The following is a 22,102-nucleotide window of genomic DNA, read 5'->3' as shown; positions in this document are numbered from 1 at the left end:
ACGGGTGTGGCATTTTTAGTAAAAGTTCTAGTACATGAAGGATTAATGTTGTGTTTTGACTGCTTTCCCAGGCCACAAGCAGGGAGCTGTATGGGAAGCGGGGCTGCCAGGATTTGAACCGGCGCCCATATGAGATCCCGGGCGTGCAAGGCGAGGACCTTAACCACTGTGCTATTGTGCTGGGCCCCAATGTTGTGTTTTGGAAACAGCGTCTTTGTAGTCTGGGGTGCTATCCCTGACCTTGCTAGGAGATAGTCATCACCCCAGGCCTTCAGGAGCACTTGTGGACACCCCCAGGTGCCTTGGGGATTCCTGTCCCACAACAAGGTGTATGGGAAGAAGGAAAGTTGTCATTTTTCTCTTCTTTTCTTTTCTTTTCTTTTCTTTTCTTTTCTTTTCTTTTCTTTTCTTTTCTTTTCTTTTCTCTTCTTTAAGATTTACTTGTTTATTTATTTATTTAGATTGGAAAGTAAGATTGACAGAGAGGAGGAGAGACAGAGAGGAAGATCCTCCATCTGCTGTTTGACTCCCCAAGTGGCCACAACGGCCAGAGCTGAGCCGATCCGAAGCTAGGAGCCAGGAGCTTCTTCTAGGTCTTCCATGCTGGTGCAGGGTCCCAAGGCCTTGGGCCATCTTCTGCTGCTTTCCCAGGCAACAAGCAGGGAGCTGGAAGGGTAGTGGAGCAGCCGGGATATGAACCAGTGCCTATATGGGATCCCGTTGTGTGCAAGGCAAGAACTTTAGCCGATAGGCTACTGCGCCGGGCCTGTCACTTTTCTTTTATGATGATAGATTATCATTGTGTGAGAACAAAAGCTGAGGAAGCAGTACTGCGAAGCCGTCTTCCCATCACCTTGGTCCCTCATGCAGCCCCTCTTGCTTTGTCTGCTGTCCTGACCCACTTCTACCCCTCTGTAGATGATTAAGACATATCCGTATGGAAAATTCCAGACACTCACAAAACCAAGGCTGTGGTGCGCGCCATGCCTCCAGGCTCTGCAGTCCTGACCCACATGGTGGATTTCTCACCATGGAGTGCCCTGATATCCATGGGAGGATGGTTCCGCATGCTCAACACTCAAGTTCCTTATATGAAATGTTGCAGTGTTTGCTGGGAGCCTGTGTGAATCCACCTTGGGCTTTGAATAGTCCTTGTGGCTTTATAATACTTGAAACAGTGCTGATGCCCCATCAGTGGTGTTTGTGCTGAACTGTGAAGTGAGTGACTACAAGGGGAATGTCTGAGCTGCTTCGGTACAGACAAGGTGTTTCATTAAAAATAGTTAGAACGTGCCACTTGTGTAGGAGACCAGGATGGAATTTCAGGCTTTTGGCTTCTTCTGTCTGGCACAACTCCAGCTTTTGGGGCCTGGACGAGAAAGGGGAGAGGGGTCTTCCACCTGCTGGCTCATTCCCCAAATGCCCATTATGGCCAGGCATGGACCACAATCAAGCCAGGATCCAGAAACTCCAGCCAGGTCTCCCCCAGGGGTGGAGGTACTCCACTTGAACCGTCTCCTGCTGCGTCTCAAGATGGGCTCTGACAGGAACCCGAGAGTTCCTGGATGGGGTGTGAGGTCCAAAGCAGACCCTCAGCTGCTGTGCTGACCCCAGCCCCGACAGTTCTGAACATTTCAGTCCAAGGGTGTAACCTGCAGACACAGAGAACCAGCTGACCTGACGCTGACCCCAGCAGCGAGATTGCCTCTCTCCTGTTCCGCGTTTCCTTTGGACACTGAGTTGGGGCTCGCTGGGGGATCCCCTGCCTTCCTCCAAGAGCCACCCAGGAGGGTTTGGAGCTGATGAGACCCCGAAGGGATGAGAGATGGTTAACAGATCTGGAACGAGGGGTTCATGGTTCCTATGTGATTTGTCAGCCTCGTGGTCTTGGTTCAAATCTTATTTCTTTCTCAGGGACTAACAGATTCAGCCCTCCTATGAAGGCTTGAATCCATGTATTGTGTACTGTTCTTTAACTGTTGGAAGACCCCTTGTATGCAGGTCTTTAAAATTTCTGTGCTGAAACAAGTTTATCTTTCAATTCCATTTTCCAATTATTTTTCAAAGTATGGTGGTATGTTGCAGAAATAGCCTTGATCAGTACATCACACACACACACACACACACACACACACACGAAATTTAAGGCCAGATGCCTGCTGTCACCCCCTGAGCAAGGCCCAGACACTGAATCTGGTGAGAGTCATGAGACGTGGAGAGTGGAGCCGGCGGGGCAGGACGGAAATCACTTGGTCTTGGAGCAGCGGTTCCCCAGGTGGGCCCTGTCCTCCTGCAGGCTGTGAACAAATACATGCTAGAACAAATACATGCCATGTGCACAAGACCTGGGGATGGCCTAGGTGTCATGGCTTCAAACAAGACCACGTGCATGAATGCATGACAGGTGAATTCAAGTTGATGCCAGAAACTGTCAGATAGCTCATAGTGAGGCAGCACCAAGACGTGGCCAACAACCCAGAGAGGAGTGACAATGATGGCCATGTGGGGCACAGGTCCTGAGGGGGCAGCTGTCCCAGGCACAGCATGCCCCACACCCAGAGGGAGGCTTGCATCTGTCAGGTCCCTGAGAAGCGGACCCCAAGAAGGGTGAAAGGGACAGGAGGGGAAGTAATTGACAGGGATCATGCTGCGCCAGGAGTGGGAAGGTCTGGGGTGGGTTTGTCAGGGGCTGGCTGTCTGATTTCTGCGTGTCCTGTCCTGTTCTCAGTACCTGGGACAGTGGCTAGGGGGACTTGGGGCCTGACTGCAGGTGCAGGGGTGGCCTGGGGCCAGCAGGAGCCAGGCCTGGCATTGAGGCTGCTGGTGCTTGTGGGTCTGTAGCATTCATTCTTGCCTGGGTGTAGGGTTTAGCAAGGTGCTTCTGTTTCACTGTGGTGCTGTTTTTTGACTGCTGAATTAGCAGGACAGAGTTCAAGTTCATCCATCCCTTTCCTGGTGCGGTAAACCAGATATATCCATAGCAGGTGGATTTGTCTGCCAATCTTGGTGTCAAGGCCAGGTTCGCTGGGAAAGGTTGGGTTGTCCCCAGTTGCTCACAGTCTGTCCCTGCTTTGGGGCCGCCTGAATGCTTCTAGGTAGTGATGTCTGAAGCTTCTGACCTTTGGCTGAGGCCTGCTGCTCATGCCTGTCTCTTTCACATCCTATGCTGGCCATGACCCAGCAGAGGCCAGCCTGCCCAGTCAGGCTTCAGGTTCACCTTCATGTTGTATCTGAGGAGGAAACTAGACCATCTCTATGTTTTGCCTGCTCCTGAACTGGTCCTCATGGAGGTACTGAGGGATGAGGGCATGGACTCTGGAGCCAGTGACCATGCATCTGAGAAGTCAGTTAACTGTGTGCCTCCTTGTGCCATCTGTAGAGGAGTTGGTCATGGTGCAGAGAGCCAGGGCAGGTAGCAAGGGGTTGGTGCCTGCTGGATGCCACTGGTTGCCAGTAAGTGGACCTGTGTGCCTTCATCTGCCTGGATTGTTTCCCTCAGTCCCTGCAAACCCAGACCGGCCCTGTCTCCGGCTGCTGCCAGCTTTGCTGCCGTATCCTTGGAGGATGGTCATTGCCCTATCTGCTTCCAGGGAGGTTTCTGGAAGGCAGGCTTAGTCGCTAGTTTGTGTCCATGTGCTTGACTGGCCACCAGGAGATGCACCTAGTGGGCAGTGGCGGCTAACACATGGGTTTCCATTGGAATCCACTCCTGTGGCCGTGGGTGGGAGGTCACTGCCATAGGACCCCTGCTGGGATTGCCCCAAGGCTTGAACAGGTGAGCCTTGGGGGGCACATTGGCTGAGAGATGGGGAGTAGTCCCCCTTCCCCATTCATCTCCAGGCCACGTCCTGACCCACTGTACCCTCTTTGCAGGATCTGCTTCCACTGGAGCCCAGCAGTCCTTTTCCTCACCAACTTTTGAAGAGGACCCCTCAGATTCTAAGGTAACCCACTGCCCTGTCAGGCTCCTCCAGAAGTGCCATGTCCTTTCACCAGGACTGATGGGGGCTGATGGGGGCTTCAGAGGGGAGATCCGTTCTTTTTTTTTTTTTATAAAGATTTATTTATTTTTATTACAAAGTCAGATATACAGAGAGGAGGAGGGACAGAGAGGAAGATCTTCCATCCGATGATTCACTCCCCAAGTGAGCGCAATCGGCTGGTGCTGTGCCAATCCGAAGCCAGGAACCTGGAACCTCTTCCGGGTCTCCTACACGGGTGCAGCGTCCCAAATCTTTGGGCTGTCCTTGACTGCTTTCCCAGGCCACAAGCAGGGAGCTGGATGGGAAGTGGTGCTGCCGGGATTAGAACTGGCGCCCATATGGGATCCCGGGGTGTTCAAGGCAAGGACTAGCTGCTAGGCCATGCCGCCGGGTCCAGAGATCCGTTCTTGATGGCTGTGTCTTGCCCCTCGGCCAGAGGTTGGCTAAACGGGCTGCGCTTTGTAAAAATGTGTAATTTCCTTTCTTTTTTCTTTTTCCTTCCTTTCTTTTTCTTTCTTTCTTTCCTTTCTTTCTTCCTTCCTTCTTTCCTTCCTTCCTTCCTTCATTCCTTCCTTCCTTTCTTTCTTTCTTTCAGATTTATTGATTTTCTTTGAAACATTTACAGAGAGAAGGAGAGACAGAGAAAAAGGTCTTGTATCCGCTGGTTCACTGCTCAGGTGACCACAATGGCCAAAGTTGAGCTGATCCGAAGCCAGGAGCCAGGAGCTTCTTCCAGGTCTCCCATGTGCTTTGGGCCATTTTTGACTGCTTTCCCAGGCCACAAGCTGAGAGCTGGAAGGGAAGTGGCTGGAACTAGGCCAGTCCAAAGCCAGGAGTCAAAAGCCAAAAGTTTCTTCTGTGTCTTTCATGTGAATTCAGAGGCCCAAGCCCTGAGTCATCCTCCACTGTTTTTCCTAGACCATAACAAGGAGCTATATGAAAAATGGGACAACCAGGACTCAAACCAGTGCTCATATGGGATGCCGGCAATGCAGGTGGCGGCTTTACCTGTTATGTCACAACACCAGCTCCAGGAAACATTTCCTTCAGTCTTTAATGTTTACCTGTTTTCTTCTGGTTTTTGAATAATTAAAATATGTTTGTGGCCAGAGAAATGTTGTGTCTGTGGCTTTGGGGAAGAAGCCAGCTCTGCTTGAGTCTGATTAAGGAAGCTCTTCCCTACAGAAGACTGCAGCGGGGCTTGGGGTTTAATAGTCAATCAAAGATGTTGTGTAAGAGTTATTTATTTTTGAGATAGAGAGGGAGGGAACTTCTATCCACTGGTTCCTTCCCCAAATGGCTGCAGTGTCTAGGACCCAGGAACTCCATCCAGGTCTCTCACATGGGTGCAGGGTCCCAAGCACTTGGACCATTTTCTGGTACTTTCCCAGGCACATTAGCAGAGAGCTGGATGCTGATTTTTTTTTAATTTATTTTTTAGTATAAAGTCAGATATACAGAGAGGAGGAAAGACAGAGAGGAAGATCTTTGGTCCAATGACTCATTCCCCAAGTGGCTGCAACGGCTGGAGCTGAGCCAATCTGAATCCAAGGGCCGGGAGCCTCTTCTCGGTCTCCTACACAGGTGCAGGGTCCCAAACCCTTGGGCTGTCCTCTGCTGCTTTCCAAGGCCACAAGCAGAGAGCTGGATGGGAAGTGGATATGAACTGGTGGCCATGAGGGATCCCAGCGTGTGCCAGGTGAGGACTTTAGGTACGAGGGTGCTGTGCTGGGCCCAGTTGCTGGATTTGAAGGTGGTAGCTTAACCCGCTATTCTGTAGTGCCAGCACTGGCTGGCCAGTTCTTTTAGCTGAGAGTAAAAGAGGTATCACCCGTGTGCCAGGATTACCCCATCCCAGTGCTCCAAGTTAGCCTGCAGCTGCTTCTGAGGACGCTGAGGTCAGGAAGGCCTCCTGGGCAGGGCCGTGTGGGCTGGCATTTGAGCTGAGCCTTCCCGTGGCCTTCTGTCCCTCCCTGGATCCTATGTCCCCCTGCCCCTCAGCTCCGGTGTGCCTGGCTCCTGCGGCTGGGAAATAGCTCAGGGCCACAGCTGTGTCTTCTCTGGCTCCCCAGGACTTCAGCACATCCGTTCCTCAGCAGGAACTGTTGCTCCCAGCTGGGGACAGCCTTTTCTGGAGGGAGGTGGACGTGGTCCAGGCGACCCAGGACTTCAGTGAAAGCCACCGCATCAGCCATGGGAGCTTTGCTGACATCTACCGAGGACAGAGGCACGGGAAGCCATTTGTTTTCAAGACCCTCCGAGAGGCAAGCGCCTGTGTCTGGGGGTGGGGGTGTTGCGGAGGGCGCCCAGGCGAGTCAGGGGTGTCATGTCCCCATCTTTCTCCACAGGGCACCTGCTCAAGTCCAGGGTCAATTGAAAGATTCTTCCAGGCGGAAATAGAAATGGGCCGCAGGTGAGCCTCTCCACTGGCAGCACTTTGCTTAGTCGTGAGGACAGAAGACCCACGAGTTGTGCTTGCTAGGTGAGGGGATGCCGGAAGCACCGCATGGCGTCCAGCTCGTGTGTTCCTCATCGGGACACCGTAACTTGGGAACTGCTCCCAGGTAGGGATGTGGGAGCACAGAAAGGCCACCTGTCCCACCCAGGGCTGCAGGCTGGTGAGGGCTGCGCCAGGATTCAGGCCTGCATGGTCCGGCTCCAGCATCTGTGTTTTTTCTTTCCATCTCTGTCTCTTTCTTTCTAAGATTGTTTATGTATTTGAAAAGAATTACAGAGATAGAGGAAAGACAAATGCGTGTTTGCGCGCGCGCACGCACACACACACACACAGAGGTTTTCCATCTGTTGGCTCAGTTCCCGAATGCCTACCAAGCCAGACAGGGCTAGTCCAGGTGGAAGCCAGAGCCAGGAAGTACATGGTTGTCTCCTACGTAGGTGGCAGGAACCCACATACTTCCTTGGGCCATCGTCCACTCCCCGCTAGGTGTGTTAGCATGAGGTTGGATCCTAAGTGTGGAGTAGCCAGGACTCAAACCAGGCTCTCAGATGAAGGATGCAGACATCCTGAGTGGTGGCTTGTCCCACTGTGCCACCACAGGCAGTCTGAAGAGGCTGTTTTGAAAGCTATTGATAACAGTGAGTGGTGACTCTGAGATGCAGGAGGTCAGAGATTCAGGAACCCGGGTGGGCGGTGGTCCACTTCCCAGGGATGCTGAGTGTGGGTGAAGGATGGAGGATGGAAGAAGAGGTGGGGAGTGTTGTTGCTGGGTCTGAGAGGACCTGGAGGATCAGCGTGTAATATGAGAAAGGTAGCCTGTAGGGGTGGCACCCCTTTTCCCAGAAAGCAGGAGAGTCTCAGTAGAAGGGCTAAGGATGTGGGGTCCTAGAGGTGGAAGGGCCAGGTGGGGGCGTCCCTAGAGGTGGAAGAGCCAGGTGGGGAGGGGTCCCTAGAGGTGGAAGAGCCAGGTGGGGAGGGGTCCCTAGAGCTGGAATGGCCAGGTTGGGGAGATCCCTAGAGGTGGAAAGGCCAGGTGAAGCAGGGGACTTGGGGCACAGTACAAGAGGATTGCAGAGGATAATGAGCTGTGAGCCACAAAGGCATGGGGCCTGCTCACTCTGTGGCCTCTGCTGGTGTGTAGAGAGGACATGGTTGGTGGGTCCAGCAAAGCTGGGGAGGCAGGCAGTTTGCTTTTTCTCCTCTGGGCCCTTGTAGAGCCTGTGGCACCTGGTAGTTCTCAATGGCCTTGGGGGTTCGACTAAGGCCCCTTCCCCCTTTGATCACTGGGTGTCTGATTGCTGTGCATTGGTGCTGGGTTTCAGGTGCTGCCACCCCAACGTCTTACTTCTGCTGGGCTTCTGCACGGGCAGAGCGTTTCACAGTTTGGTCTACCCCTACATGGCTAACGGCTCTCTACAGGACAGGCTGCATGGTCAGGTAAGGGCCTGGCTCACGGTCTGGGAACTGGGCCAAGTGACGTGGAAGGTAAAGGACATTGGCTGGTCCAGAGGAGACCAGGAGAGATGGATCTGGCTGAACATGCACAGGGAAAACCTGTCCTAGAAGTTACCGGACAGCAGGCTTTCATCCGAGTGAGCACAAAGCAGAGGGGCCTGTAGCCCTGAGCTTGATGGGCGTGGTTCTGAGGGTTAGCCAGTGCAGCAGCACAGAAAGGATAAGAGGGAAGAGGTCAGGAGTACGGAAACATGTGTGTCCATGCAGGGTCTCAGGTGCCCTGTGGGGGCAGCTGTTGCCAGATGCCCTCCTGGGCCTGCAGAATGTTTTCTCGTGACTCTAACTCCCATTAAACATTTTGAGAGAGGTCTCCTGCTAACACATTCCTCAGAAAGAGAGGAGGGCATTCCTCCATGCCAGCACCCTGGCTTCTCTTGGCTGAGAGTAGACAAAGCAGTTACTTGTGGTACTCGTAACCCTGAGCTGCCCTGTGTGACTTGCCGTGATAGAAGCCTCACCCGCCTTGATGCTGTCAGGCTGCTCCCGTCCCCTGCATGGAGTTCTCTCGCTATGTAGAAGAGGAGTCTCTGGCGTGAGGCACCAAGCTGTTTGCCCCAGAGGAATGCAGCTGGCAAGTGTAGGGGCCAAGGTTTAAATTGGGTCTGTGTGGCTCCTGATTTCAGTTTCTAAGAAATCTGCAAGCTGGGGTTTGTGCAAGCTGCTACTTAGAGCATGTGTGAGCCACGGCAGGGCTCGAAGGATAGGTGATCGGCCGTGGAGAAGCAGTCTTAGAACAACAGCAGCAGTGCCTGGGAACAAGAGGGAAGCTTCAGCCCCCTTCCCCTCCAGCCCTTTGGGAGATTCCCCAAGGCAGGTGGTGCCACCTCCTTTCCCAGCCTGCCCTTCCTGGAGGGACTTTGCAGGTGCCCCTGGAGTAATCGTGATGGCTGGGCACCTGCGGTGTGGCAGGTGAGCTGCTTCCTGCATCAACTCCTGGTGTCCTTCCAGCAGCCCGGAAACATGGGCACACTGTTGTCCCAGGAAAGCCGAGGCTCAAAGGTGTAAGTTCCTCTTCAGGTCTGCATTGCTAGCAGTGTCTGACATCCTGTCCCACAGTCCTGGGGCGGGGAGCTGGGCTTCCCTTGTTGCATAGGACACTAGGGCAGGGGAAGAGACAGAGTTTTGTGTGACTTCCTAAGGCCATAGGGGTGAGGCTTTCCTCCTTTTTTTTCTTGTTTTAGGGCAGCTCAGACCCCCTCAGCTGGCCCCAGCGCATCGGCATCTGCTCTGGGCTGCTTAGGGCTGTCGAGCACCTGCATGGCTTGGATGTTATCCACAGCAACATCAAAAGGTGAGCATGGTGCTGAGCCCTGCTTGGCCGCTCTAAGTTCTCTCTCTCCCCTCCCCGCCCTGTCTCTGCCTTTCTTGCCCCAAGCCCCTGAGCCAGGTATCTCAGTTCATTTCCTACTCTGTGTTTGGAGGTCAGTGTTGGTGGGTAGGTGTGTTTTCAGGCTCCATTGCAGGGTCTGCCCACCTGTTTCCACGTTTATGGTCTCTACTTTCTGGACTGATCCCCACAAGATACACCCTGGCATGTGTAACTGTGCAGTCCTTGCCTGGCTCTCTCCCGGCCCCTGGCCCTTGGGGCAGGGGATATCTGTCGAGCCCCCAGGATTTTGAGCTGCTTGTTCAGGCTCTTCTTTAGACCTGGCTTCTGCCTGGGTCTGTGGGTTTCCCAGCAGCTTGTCCTGGGAGCTGCCTGCATCCCTGTGACTCAGTGAGCCAGGGACAGAGAGCTGACAGAGATCCCGTCTAGGGACTGGCACCAGGGAAGAAGTTCCAGAAGATTCCAGAAAATCTGTCAGGACCAGCTTTGGCACTATGGGAACCCAAATACTGCTCTTCCTTTTTGGCACATAGAAAACCTTTCTTCTTTTCTGTCCTCTGCTTGGCTTCATAATTGTCACAGCAAGAAAAGATGCTAGGGTGAGAGGCTGGCACAGCCCTTCCTCCTGGTCGTTGATTGGTCCCATGCTGCCAGGTGGTCTCCCCCATGTTTTCGCTGGGCAGTGTGTTTGCATGTTGTGTATTTGAGTGCCTCCCAGGGTTTCCTGGACAAGCACTGTGCATGGTGGGTGCTGCACTTGACGTCTGCTCTGCACTGAATACCTCACATGCAGTTGAGCTTTGTTGTCTTTTTTTTCCTGGTGCTTTCTCAGTGTTAATCCTCGTGGCTTAGGTGGCTGGGCCAACACCTTGGCTTTTGGCCTTAGTCCCCACAGTCTGCAGATGCGCTCCCAGGCTGCTGACATTTAGACTTGAGTCAGCCAGGCCAAGGGGGATGGACACAGTGCGAACAGGACTGGGGGTGGCCGGCGGGCGTTGCCAGGATTCATGTCCTGGGGAGGTCAGGGAGGCCGCACCTCTTGGCCCTCCTTCCTGGGCACTGGGTCCTCCCTCCCTCCCTTCCTTGTTCATTTGTTTGTTCATTCGTTCTTTCCTCCTTCCCTCCTTCCTTTTTCTTTCCTTCCCTCCTCTCCTCTTCCTCCCCCATCTCTTTCTTCCTCTACGTTTTTCTTACCATCCACTGAAATCAAAGGCTCACTCTGCTTGTTTTACAGCTCCAACGTGTTGCTGGACCAGAATTTCACCCCAAAGCTGGCTCACCCAGTGGCTTACCTGTGTCCTGTCAACAGAAAGTCCAAGTACACAGTGATGAAAACGCACCTTTTCCAGGCTTCGGCTGCGTACCTGCCTGAGGATTTCATCCGCGTGGGGCAGCTGACGAAGCGCGTGGACGTCTTCAGCTGTGGGATAGTAAGGGCCCCCCTCTTTGCCTCCCGTGGCTGCACTCCCTGTCTCTGCCCAGCTTTGAGAGCTCAGGGTGTGGCAGCAGCACGCAGGTGTTCTGTCTGCATGTGGCACCAGTTGGCCTGTTGTGGCCTGCTCTGTGTGCCTGCAGGCTAAAGGTAGGGTGGTCTTGGTTGATTATTTTAAAGTTGTTACCATTAGATATGACTTAAGACATACTTTATAGGGGCCAGTGTTGTGCTACAGGTTAAGCTCCACAGTGCTGACACTCCATGTAGTTGTCAGTTCAAGTCCTTACTGCTCCGCTTCCGATCTGGCTCACTGCTGATGTACCTGGCAGAACAGCAGAGGATGGTCTGAGCGCTTGGGTGTCTGTACCCCATGTGGGGAAGGTGGGGAACAGGGAGGAATTCCAGGTCCTGGCTTCAGCCTGGCCATGGTGACCACTGGGAGAGTGAACCAGCAAGTGGAAGGTCTCTGTCTCTCTTTTTACTCTTTCAAATAATCTTAAAGAATTAATTCACTTTGGAAATTATGTGAGGGATGGAGCTCCAGCCTGGTAGTTTGCTACCTGGATGCCAACAGCAGCCAAGGCTGGGTCAGGCTAGAGCCAGGAGTCAGAGTTCAATCCAGATTGCTCATGTGGATGGTGGGACCACAACTACCTGGTCAGGCCCTCTATCTCCTAGGGTCCACTTTAGGAAACTGGAATGTAGAAGTGGAGCTGGGAATTGAACCTGAGCACTGTAGTGTGGCGCCACGGTGTTCTAACTGGTGGCTGAACTCATCTGCCAAATGCCTGGCTCCAGGGAGAGTGTTTCCAGTTGTAAAGGAGTATGAGAAAAGACGCACAGGTGAATACAGGACAGAGGTTGTATGTGGCAGACAATGTTTGCCAGCCCTGGAAGAAAGCTGTTCCAATGTGCATCAGCCGCAGACCCCGTCTCCTAACTTCCCTCATTCCTGTCTAGCCAGCCAGTTAAATGTCTGCCCCAATTTTTTTTTTAATGTCTGTCCACTTCTCTGTTCTTGTCGGTTCTTCTGCTGTCCACTCGTCCACCGCTCCTCCCTTCGTCACAGTTGCCAGATCCTGGGAATGTGCTTGTGTGTGTATCTGAAGCAAAAGAGGGGCAGGCTCCCCGGTGTGTTCATTAGAACTCCACTTCCTTTGGACCTCATAGGATTGACGTGTTCAAAGGGTTTTGTGGCCAGATTTATTTGGCTCAGCAAAGTCCATCTGTTCTCCTTCCCACAAAGTTTGTTAGAGCTTTCAGTGTGGTCACTGTGGCTTCTCCAGAGGAGGGTGGGTGAGCCGTGCCACCCAGGCCCATTTGCACACAGTATCTGATGGCACCCATGCCCTGGTCCAGGATCTTATGACCCCAGGCAGATGCCCACAGCTGAGCCGCCCTGGGAGTCCTGCCTCAACTTTCCTCTCCAGGCACCAACTCTATAGTTACTGTTTCTGATCACAGTTTCCTGTCACCTCTGCCACTGGTGCCCTGGCCCATGGCCACCCTCTGTCCATAGCATAACCTCTGTGTGCTGGTGCCAGGTCCCGCCTCCTGCTGTCTGCCGCCTGTGCAACTCTGCTGGTTTCCTGGCCTCCCCGACATCCTGCGTGCTGGTCCATGCAGCTTGGCAGGGCTGGGCCAGGCCTGCTCCATTCAGAATCAGTCATTGAGTCCACTGTAGGCTAACCCAACCTTGTGGCTCTGAGCTGCGTGACCTGTCACCTCCGTCAGGGCTTGAGCTGGTCTCTGTAGAACAGGGTGATAACATTCTGGAGGTGTAGGAGACATGTAGTGCCCTGCACAGCTCAGTGCTGACTGCTTCTAGATCCTCTCACTCGGCTTTCCAGGTCACAGGTGACCCATCTTCCCATCTGTCCCCTCGTTTACTGAAGGCCCACCAACTCCCTCCACTGGACTAATGTCCTGTGGGAAGGACAATGCATTTCTCAGATTTTTTTTTAATTTAAGAAAATTCATTTCAGAGACAGGCAGGCAGGCAGAGAGAGACAGATCTCTGTTCCCATCTGCTGGTTAGTTCCCCTGAAGATTGCAACAGCTGGGGCTGGGTTAGGCTCGCTCCAGGAGCTGGAAGGCCAATCTAGGCCTGGCTACTTGGGTCATCACTTTGTGCCTCCAGCTGTGTGCACTGGCAGCTGGAGCTGGGACCCTCACACAGACATTGTAACGTGGGATGCCAGAGTCTTGACATCTGGGCCAAACACCTGCTCCCTCTCAGTCTTTGGTAAGCTCTGAGTGGAGATGTTTATTCACTTCCCCTGTTCTCTTCCTCTGGGGCTGGACCGGCCCCTGGAGTGGCGCCCTCTGCTGCCCCCTCCTGGCCACTGGCTGTCTGCTAATGCTCTTAAGGACCCTCTGGCTGTGTGACCTTGATGGTCACCTGAGCCATGCCACTAGGGTGGAGTATTTACTCCCTCAGCTGCCATGACTGCTGGATCCCCACTTCCTGGAGGAGGACAGTGAGGCTCACATGTCAGCTGTTTACCCTGAGCATGGAAAGAACCATTTTGGACTGAGCCTAGGCTTTCCTGACAGTACCAGCCCTGACCTGCTGTTGTCTCGGCTGTGAATTTACAGCAGGTTTCCTGTTGGTTGAGACACGAGCCACAGTGTGTTGTTTCATGATGCCAGTATGTGCCCTGGTACTAGTACTGGATGTGCATGTACTTTTAGGGGTGGACGTGTTATGGGCAAGTGTTATCAACAAAGGCCCTTGGTAAAGAGTGCTGTGGGCCTTCTGAGGCTTCGGGTGTGACCAATACCTGCCTGTGGATTCCTTCTTTCCTGAGATTGGCATAGCGGTGCCAGCCTGCTGTTGCTGCTGGGTTTCTAAATGAAGTGATCTTTGGAAAACACTAGTGTCAGTATGTATACATATGCAAACATGAATGTGTGGACATGCGTGTATTTGCTATGTAAGCATGCACATGTGTGTTTATACATGGATGTACACTATGGTAGTGCACACCCTCATGCACTGGAACGTTCCAGTTTTGTTCTTTGTACCTTGCTGTTGGTTGACGCAATTTTCCAGTTGGCAGAGAGGCTTGGGGCTGGTCCCCTCGCCCCTCCAGTCCCCTCCGGAGCTGGCAGGTGGCGAGGCTGGGCTCCTGGGCAAGGTTTCTCTCCCGGTCTGTCCTGTCTGGCTCCTGGAGCCTTCCATTATGCTCACACTGTCCTCTCCTTTCCAGGTGCTAGCCGAGACCTTCACGGGCATCCCTGCCGTGGACAACACCCGCAGACCAGCCTACTTGGTGAGAGACCCAGGCAGTACCTGCCAGTGGCTGCACGCGAGTCTTGAAGCCCAAGGGGAGGCAGGGAGGCACCTCCTGTGCCCATTGTGGTGGTGTGGACAAGGCCTTTGCCCAGGGCTTCATTTGTATCTGAACAAAGACACTTGAACCTCCTATACCCACCAACTTTTCCCCACAGAAGCAGAGGGTTTGAGAAAATCCATTTTTTTCTCCCTTGTTTCTGTACCTGGCAGGCAGACAGCATTTGTGCCCGCACTGGGTTGCCTTCATTGTAGCTGTGTGTCCCTCAGCTTTTTCTTGCTGTAACAAAGTGCCCAGGACAGGCTAACTTTGTAAAGAAAGGGTTCATTTGGTTAATTTTTGGGGAGGCTGGAACTTTAAGATTGGACAACACTGTTGATTTGGCCTCTGGTAGGGGCCTAATGGCAGGTGGGAACATGACTTGAATGTGAGAGAGAGGGAGGTAGGCACTTCGTGGCAGACACTGGAAGCCAGAGAGAGACCGGGATCCCACAGTCCCTTCCCAGGGTTCCCAGTTGACCTCAGGCCCTTCTCCTGTTTCACTTCTTCTGAGAAGTTGGGCCACCTAGGGGACCAGGTGTCTACTTGAGGGTGGCAGGCTCTGAGGCTGACCTGTGGTTCAGAACTGGAAGTCTGTGTTGGGTCCCCTAGACCCCAGTCCCTAGCTATGACTCCTGTGGTGGCCAGGTGCATGAGTTCAGTGGTGTCATCCCTGCTTCACTATTGGGAGTACTGAGGCTACTGTGAAATGTCTTGTGCCTCAGTAAGACCAGTGGTAGAATTGGGTGAGTGCTCTGCACAGGTGCAGCTGCTAAGCCAGCTTTTACCCTCTTTTTTTTTTTTTTTTTTTTTTTTTTTAGATTTATTTATTTTTATTGGAAAGGCAAATTTACAGTGGGAAGGAGAGACAGAGAATTATCTTCCACCCATTGGTTCACTCCCCAGGTGACCTGGATGGTCAGAACCGAGTCCATCTGAAGCCAGGAGCCAAGAGCTTCTTTCTAGTCTCCCATATGGGTGCAGGGTCCAAGAGCCTTGATACTGCTGCTTTCCCAGGCCACAAGTAGGGAGCTGGAGGGGAAGTGGAGTAGCTGGGACATGCACTGGTACCCATATGGGATCTCAGTGTGAGCAAGGCAAGGATTTAGCCGCTGAGCCATTGCACCAGGCCGAACTCATCCTTTCCATCCATGTGGGTGTTGAGGTCAGTGGAACAGCCAGCTTCTTGAGTTACTGGGCACCACAAACACCGCTGGCTGGGAGCACAGGAAGTTGTGACTTCTCCCCTTGCTGAGGCCCTGGGCACCGCTGCGGGTAGTCACTGGCCCCATGTGCTGTAATGCGGTCGGTCAGCTGGGGCTTGTTTCCCTTCCGTTTTCTCCATTTGTGGTCCTCCGGGCTGTGTGGGTGAGAGTCGTGGGGAGATGCCATTGAAATTTCCATGATGTTTTGTAGGCGTTTATGTTAATGCTGTCTAGGAGCATAGAAAATGCCATTTTTAAAAAGCCAAACTTTATTCTCCCCCTCTAGCCCCAGGCCTGGCTTCTGACCTGCCATGTTGAGGTCTATGCAGGCTGAGGGGTCCTCACAGGTCAGAGAGGAGGGGCAGCTGCTGACCCTGCCTGAGGTCTGGGGAGTGTTGTTGACCCAGCATGCCTACCCCCACACACTTTTGAGTGAGGAAAGACAAATCGATGAGGGGCTTGCTAGCGTTGCTTATGCTGGAAGAAGCTGCAGCCGATGAGGGCAGGGGTGGAGGAATGATGATGCAGCTATGCACATGTGGGATTCCTGAGGGGCCCTGTGAGTCTGCGTGGATTGTCAGCACTTAGAGGTAATGAGGGTGATCTGTCCTGCCACACAGAATCCTCACCGGGTCGAGATCTGAATGAACCTATGTTCCCAGAAGCTGCCCAACCTCCCCCTGCTTTGCCTTCCCCTCTTGCCCTTCCCCATCTGAGCTGTGGTTTCTGGAAGCCTGTAGGGTTGGGAGCTCTCTGTCTCTCAAAAAGCTAATTAAATCATGAAAAATAAACAAAATGTTTGGTTTATTTCAGGGCATCACCCCTCTAGTTGTTAATACGATTTTGGGTGACTGACAAGTAAAGTATAGCATATGGCAAGTGCTGTACAAATGCTGGAGTTGACCACTGTGGCCTGTGGCCCACCTTGTGTCTGACCTGAGAGCAGGTGCTTTTGCTGTCCCCCTCTCTTGGCCAGGCTGAGCCCCTGTGTCTGCAGCGAGTATGCAGGGGGCACCTTGCATACACCTTGCGACTCCTTGGCTCATGGCTGTGCCCTGGCCCAGAACCTGTACAGCTTTGTTTTTCCAATGTCTGTGAGTCTTTGCGAGATCTTCCTTGTCCTAAAGCTTTCACATGGGCCTCCTGTTCTTCCTTCTGCAGAAGGATTTGCTCCTGTGTGAGATCCCCAGCACTGCCACATCGCCCTGCTCCGGAAGAACCTCCTTGGAGGCTGAGGTGGCAGAGAAGGTGAGGGATGTCTGCGAGAAGCTCCTGGAGAGAAGGGCAGGGACTCCGCCTGCCGGTTGTGCACGGGCTCTGGCTGCCGCCTGCCTCTGCCTGCGGAGGCGCAATGCCAGCCTGGACCAGGTGAGCCTGTCTGGGGAGGTCCTTGCCGCAGCACCCATGGAAGCTGTCTCCAGCTGAGATGTGATTTATGGGTTATGCAGAACATGAGGCCTGAGAGCTGGGTGCTCACAGTCCCTGCTGCCTTTTCCCACTGGAGGACGCCTCTCTCCTCCCTGCCCTGCTCTTGGTGGGGAGGGGATTTCTCCATCTCTTTGTACCAGGAGAGCCTCTTCTGGCTTGAGGCAGGGGTCTGCCTTGTGGCCTGGTCCAGTAGATAAACCTGGCTGCCTGTGCTCAACCCTCCAGTGGTGGGGCAGGACCCAGGAAAAGGGTCTCCTCTGCAAGCACCCACCTTGGGGAGGAAGCATCTCCTTTGAGCCTGATAAGTAGAGGTGATTTCCATGGTGAAAAGCATGGGCTTGAGGCCTTGTTAGGTTTAAGCACAGGGGAGGGTCCTCCAAGGCCATCGGGGTACCTCAGGGGAAGTTGGCACAGAAGGGCTCCTGGGGTGGTAGCCAGGAGTTGCTGGGGGTGGTGTGGGTGGCTTGGGAGCTGCAGGGCCCCATGCAACATTCCAGATGCCTACTTGCTTCTTAGCATTATACTGGGCTTTTAGTGTTTCTGGTAGGAGGTGTTAAGCACTGCTCTAGGGGCCAGTGCTGTGGCATAGCTGGTAAAGCTGCTACCTACAGAGCTAGCATCCTATGTGGGTGCTGGTTTGAATTCCAGCTGCTCTACTTCTGATCCAGATCTCTACTAAGATGCCTGGGAAGATGGTCCAAGTGCTTGGGTCCTTGCAACCACATGGTCCTGGCTTCAGACTGTCCCAGCTCCAGTAATTATAGCCATTTGGACAGTGAAGCAGCAGATGAAAGATCACTCTCTTCAACTGTCTTATAAATCTTTACAAAAAAAGACAGCCGGGCCCGACGGCATGGCCTAGCGGCTAAAGTCCTCGCCTTGAACGCCCCGGGATCCCAAATGGGCGCCGGTTCTAATCCCAGCAGCTCCACTTCCCATCCAGCTCCCTGCTTGTGGCCTGGGAAAGCAGTCGAGGACGGCCCAATGCCTTGGGACACTGCACCCATGTGGGAGACCTGGAGGAGGTTCCTGGTTCCCGGCTTCGGATAGGCACGCACCGGCCCGTTGTGGCTCACTTGGGGAGTGAATCATTGGACGGAAGATCTTCTTCTCTGTCCCTCCTCCTCTCTGTATATCTGACTTTGTAATAAAATGAATAAATCTTTACAAAAAAAAAAACAAGACAGCCACTGCTCTAGCCCAAGCATCCCATTTTACACAAGGGAAAGTGGAGGACTTGAGTGAGAAGATGAGGCCACAGAGTGAGTTCTGTCATAACTATGGAGCCCTCCCCTCCTCCCAGCTCCCCTCACCACCATCTTCTGCTATTGTCAGCAGGAGCAGGAGGTCCCGGTCACTGCTGGCTTGGGCTCGACCAGGGCCCCCGAGTGCCCAGATGTGGGGGGGGTCATTATTCAGTGGTTATCTGCTGGTTGCAGAGTTATCTGTTGATGAAAGCAGCAGACCCGCTGTGGTTTCCTGGAGCTTGCAGACGTGGGTGCCAGGTTGGGGTGCTGAAGGCCTTCCCAGTAGGTGGTGCTTGGCAGAGAGCAGTCACAGTAGGAGCACAGCAGCTACATGACTGGACTGTGAGGAGGCCCTGAACCCAAAGTACCTCAGCATCATGGCATGGGAGGAGGGCCCCATGGGTATTGGGGTGAGTGTACAGTGGGCCACCTGGTTCTGCCATCGGAAGGGAAAAGAAAGGATTCTGATTGGCCTGCTTGGGTCACGTGCCCAACCTTGGGCCATCGTCATAGGCAGTGGTCAGGGGAAGGGGGCATTGGGTTGGCCCGTCTCAGGTGATGCTCTGCCATCTGTGTTCAGGGCTGGGGTCAGGGGCGAGTTCCTCTCTTTCCATGCAAAGACGCTGTTCTGCCAACACAATAAGCAGGTGCTCCGCGTCTTGCTCCCTTGAGGTCGGGGAGGGCAGCTGGTGGATCGCTGATCTCAGAGAGATTTCTGTTTTATTTAGTTGAAAGGCAGAGTTAGAGTGAGAAAGCGAGATCTTCCATGTGCTGGTTCACTGCCCAAGTGGCCAGAGTGGCTGGGGCTGGGCCAGACTGAAGCCAGCAGCATCTACCGGGTTTCCCACCTGGATGGGCTATCCTCTGCTGCACTAGCAGGAATTTGCATCAGAAAAAACCAGCAGTTGGGACTTGAGCCAGCACCCATGTGGGAAGCTGGTGTGGCGGGCTGTGGCTTTACCTGCTGCTGGCCCATCAGGGTTCTCTTGTGTTTGTTTTTTTTTTTTTTTGAAAGTCAGATATATAGAGAGATAGAGAGGAAGATCTTCCATCCGATGATTCACTCCCCAAGCAGCCAAAATGGCCAGAGCTAAGCCGATCCAAACCAGGAGCCAGGAATTTCTTCTGGATTTCCCATGTGGGTGCAGGGTCCCAAGGCTTTGGGCCATCCTTGACTGCTTTCCCAGGCCACAGGCAGCTGGATGGGAAGTGGGGCTGCTGGGATTAGAACTGGTGCCCATATGGGATCCTGGAGTGTGCAAGGCAAGGATTTTACTGTGCCAGGCCCCGCTCAGGGTTCTTGATATATACTCTTGCCTCTGTTTCCCAAGGTGCGCGACTCAGTGGGCGCTGTGGAAAAGCAGCTTGGCTCTGAGGGTACAGAGCCCTCCTCTAACACCCCAGAGGAAACAGATGATGTGGATAATCCCAACCTTGATGTCTCCTGCTCCACCGGGGCTGTGGGCATCCTGCAGATTGCAGCCTCAGCCCTGCCTGCAGAGAGCCGAGGAGGAGGCCCCGAGGGGGCCGAGGCCTGTGCGCCCCTGGAGCCTGCTGAGGATGGTAGGCATGTGCAGGCTCGCTCATCTTGTGTCCATTTGAGCCCCTCTGCTGTCCTGTGGTGCTCTCACCCAGCCCCATCCCTGCCGGCTGCCCCCAGAGCCCTGGGGTCCTCCTTGCTGCCTCCCTGTCTTCTGCCCTGAGTGCCAGCTGTTTCTTCCAGTCTCCCTCTCCTCCACGGGGACCCTAGGGCCTAATTTGGCTACTGTCCTCTTCTGGGACAGCAGGACAACCTCCCCATGTGCCCCCTGACTCACTCTTGCCCTTCCTTCTCCAGCTCCTTCTCCAGCAGCCAGCCCACTAGGTCTGCCCAAGTACAGTCTCTGTCATGCTTGGGATCCAGTGTCTCCTGGAGCCTGGGAGGCCGAGTGATCTACCCCGCTTTTGCCAGGTGCCCCAGGAAAGCCATGGCAGCCACATGCCCCACCACTAGGAAACATGGCTCAGGGACTGTCCCAGGGAGGGTCCACACCTATGGAAGGGGAGAAGAGGAGCCAGAGGGGCTGCAAGCAGGACAGGAGCGGAATGGCCCCTCCATGCTGGAAGATGGTGGGTTCCCAGGTTTCCCCTGCTCAGGCAGTGCTGTGACAACGCACCATTCCCAGGGTCTGACGCTGAGACCTGGGGTGCTGGGGGCTCTGGCCAAGGCTGGAGGATGACTGTGATCCCTGTTGTCGTTCTTCTCTTTCCCTGGAACATCAGATACAGAGACTTCATGGAAAATCGAGATCAACGAGGCCAAAAGGAAGCTGATGGAGAACATCTTGCTCTACAAGGCTGAGAAGCTGGACAGTGTTGAACTTTTTGGCCCTTGATGATGGGGGCCAAGGACCCCTACCCCCACTGAAGGAAGATCAGCAAAGCACAAAAAGGGGCTGAGGGCAGAATCTGAGAAGGTCAAGCGACATGGACACCAGACAGCACCTCTCTGAGAGTGAACTTGGGGACAGGGAGGCCTCAGCTTTTAGTGACAAGGCCTGATGGCCAGAGTGGGCTCTGGGAGAGTGAGGTGGAAACTGGGGGTGCTGTGTGATCATTGTCCCAGCAGCTGCTGTCACCCAGCTCTCTCCACAGGACTGCTGATAGGAAGTCCTGTGAAGCCCATGGGGTTCTCTGAAGCTGACATCTGAGTCATAGTCGCCAACAAGCACCTACAGACTTATACACTGTGTAAGATTGTCCAGATGCGCCCGTGCAGTTCCCATTGCCCTCCTAAGGTGTCAGCTAGTTCTGATGCCAGACACCTGGCTCAGGGCTCGGAGGCCTCTTTGCTTCCTGTGGGGAATCTCGCAACCTGCAGGTATTTACTGAGCACAGCCCAGTTCCGTCTGCACATTGCACGGATGCCCATGTGTTTGGTGCAGTTTCTGCTTCAAGTGTGTTATTTATGGCCAGATGGGGAGTTGGGAGAACTAGTTCCACTAGCCTCATGTGAGCCTGCTACTGATTGAATCAATCACTTCTTTTCTGGAACCTCTAAGTAAGGAACTAGCTGCTCCTGCTCTTCCCCTGGCCTGTTGGGAGGAGCACGTGAGGGTGGCTCCAAGAGGCACTTTGCTCTTGCACTTGTCCTGTTCTAGAAAACAAGGAAGAAGGCCTGTATATTTCTGCCATACATTTCATGTTTCTACAGAGAGGATATTTTTGAAAAGTCAGATTGTAAATCTTTATGAAGCATTCTTTAATTCACCTGGAAAAATGTCCTATTTAAAAATAATTCTATAGTTTTTTTTTTTTTTTTTTTTTAATAAAGATATGTTTGTAAAGTAACAGATACCTTATAGTGACTTGTGTGTTCTGGTAGTTTGTTCAGAGGGCGATTCGCCTCCCTGAGGGGTGGTCATAGGGCGGCAAAGAGCCAGGACCAGTTCCAGGTGCTGGCCAATCTGGAAAGTATGTTTCCTAGGGTGGCCAGGCAAGGGGCAGGGCTCTTTCTGTTGACAGCAATTAATAGTCCTTACACTGGCCATGGACAGGGACCCTGGCAGCCACTGAGGTCTCCTCCACATGGCTCTGAACTGTAAGACACTCTAGGTCTTTTGCGGTGGTTTTGAGGGTTCCCTGAGCGTGCCCCAGCAGGACCTGGCTTGTGGTGAGCTCCTTGCAGGCCTGTAGGCCTTTCCAGAGCTTCAGCGACAAACAGGATGCTGGTTCTCTGAACACTTGGGTTTCTGGACTAGAGCTTAGCATGTCCTGGGAGAGCCACTGGGCCGCCCTGAGAATCTGAAAGTCACAGACTTGCGCACTCATCAGGGCAGTCATTGTCTGTGGGTTCCTTCCATTGCGCTGCCCTTCTGGGGATCCCCAAAGGTATGCCAGACATTTTCTTTTTAGCAAAAAAATTGCATGTGATAAGCTTTTTTTTAAGTTTATTTACATTATTTGAAAGAGTTACAAAGAGAGGAGAGATGGAGAGAATTTTCCATCTGTTGATTCACTCTTCAGTTGACATACTAGTTGGGGATGGGCCAGGCCAGAGCCAGGAACTTCTGGGTCTCCCACATGGGGGCAGGGCCCCAAGGCTTTGGGCCATCCTCGACTGCTTTCCCAGGCCACAAGCAGGGAGCTGGATGGCAAGTGGAGCTGCTGGGATTAGAACCAGCGCCCAT

The 22,102-nt window shown here is 53.5% G+C and overlaps 1 protein-coding gene across 1 annotated transcript in view; it reads left to right on the top strand.

The window, feature by feature from the left end:
* The window catches only part of IRAK2 (interleukin 1 receptor associated kinase 2), a 43,838-nt gene extending 22,842 nt beyond the window's left edge, over positions 1-20,996 (top strand). The window contains exons 4-13 of the mRNA XM_058678905.1: positions 3,874-3,944; positions 6,056-6,247; positions 6,332-6,396; positions 7,764-7,878; positions 9,138-9,247; positions 10,518-10,713; positions 13,931-13,993; positions 16,420-16,626; positions 19,265-19,496; positions 20,196-20,996. Of these exons, the coding sequence (XP_058534888.1) occupies positions 3,874-3,944; positions 6,056-6,247; positions 6,332-6,396; positions 7,764-7,878; positions 9,138-9,247; positions 10,518-10,713; positions 13,931-13,993; positions 16,420-16,626; positions 19,265-19,496; positions 20,196-20,308 (1,364 nt within the window). The 3' untranslated portion in view covers positions 20,309-20,996. The remainder of the gene's footprint in view (positions 1-3,873; positions 3,945-6,055; positions 6,248-6,331; positions 6,397-7,763; positions 7,879-9,137; positions 9,248-10,517; positions 10,714-13,930; positions 13,994-16,419; positions 16,627-19,264; positions 19,497-20,195) is intronic.
* The last annotated feature ends 1,106 nt before the right edge of the window (positions 20,997-22,102 follow it).

The sequence above is a fragment of the Ochotona princeps genome, chromosome 21 (genome assembly GCF_030435755.1).
Source record: "Ochotona princeps isolate mOchPri1 chromosome 21, mOchPri1.hap1, whole genome shotgun sequence".
Taxonomy (NCBI): Eukaryota; Metazoa; Chordata; class Mammalia; order Lagomorpha; family Ochotonidae; genus Ochotona; species Ochotona princeps.
This window is presented reverse-complemented; position numbering and strand designations above follow the sequence as displayed.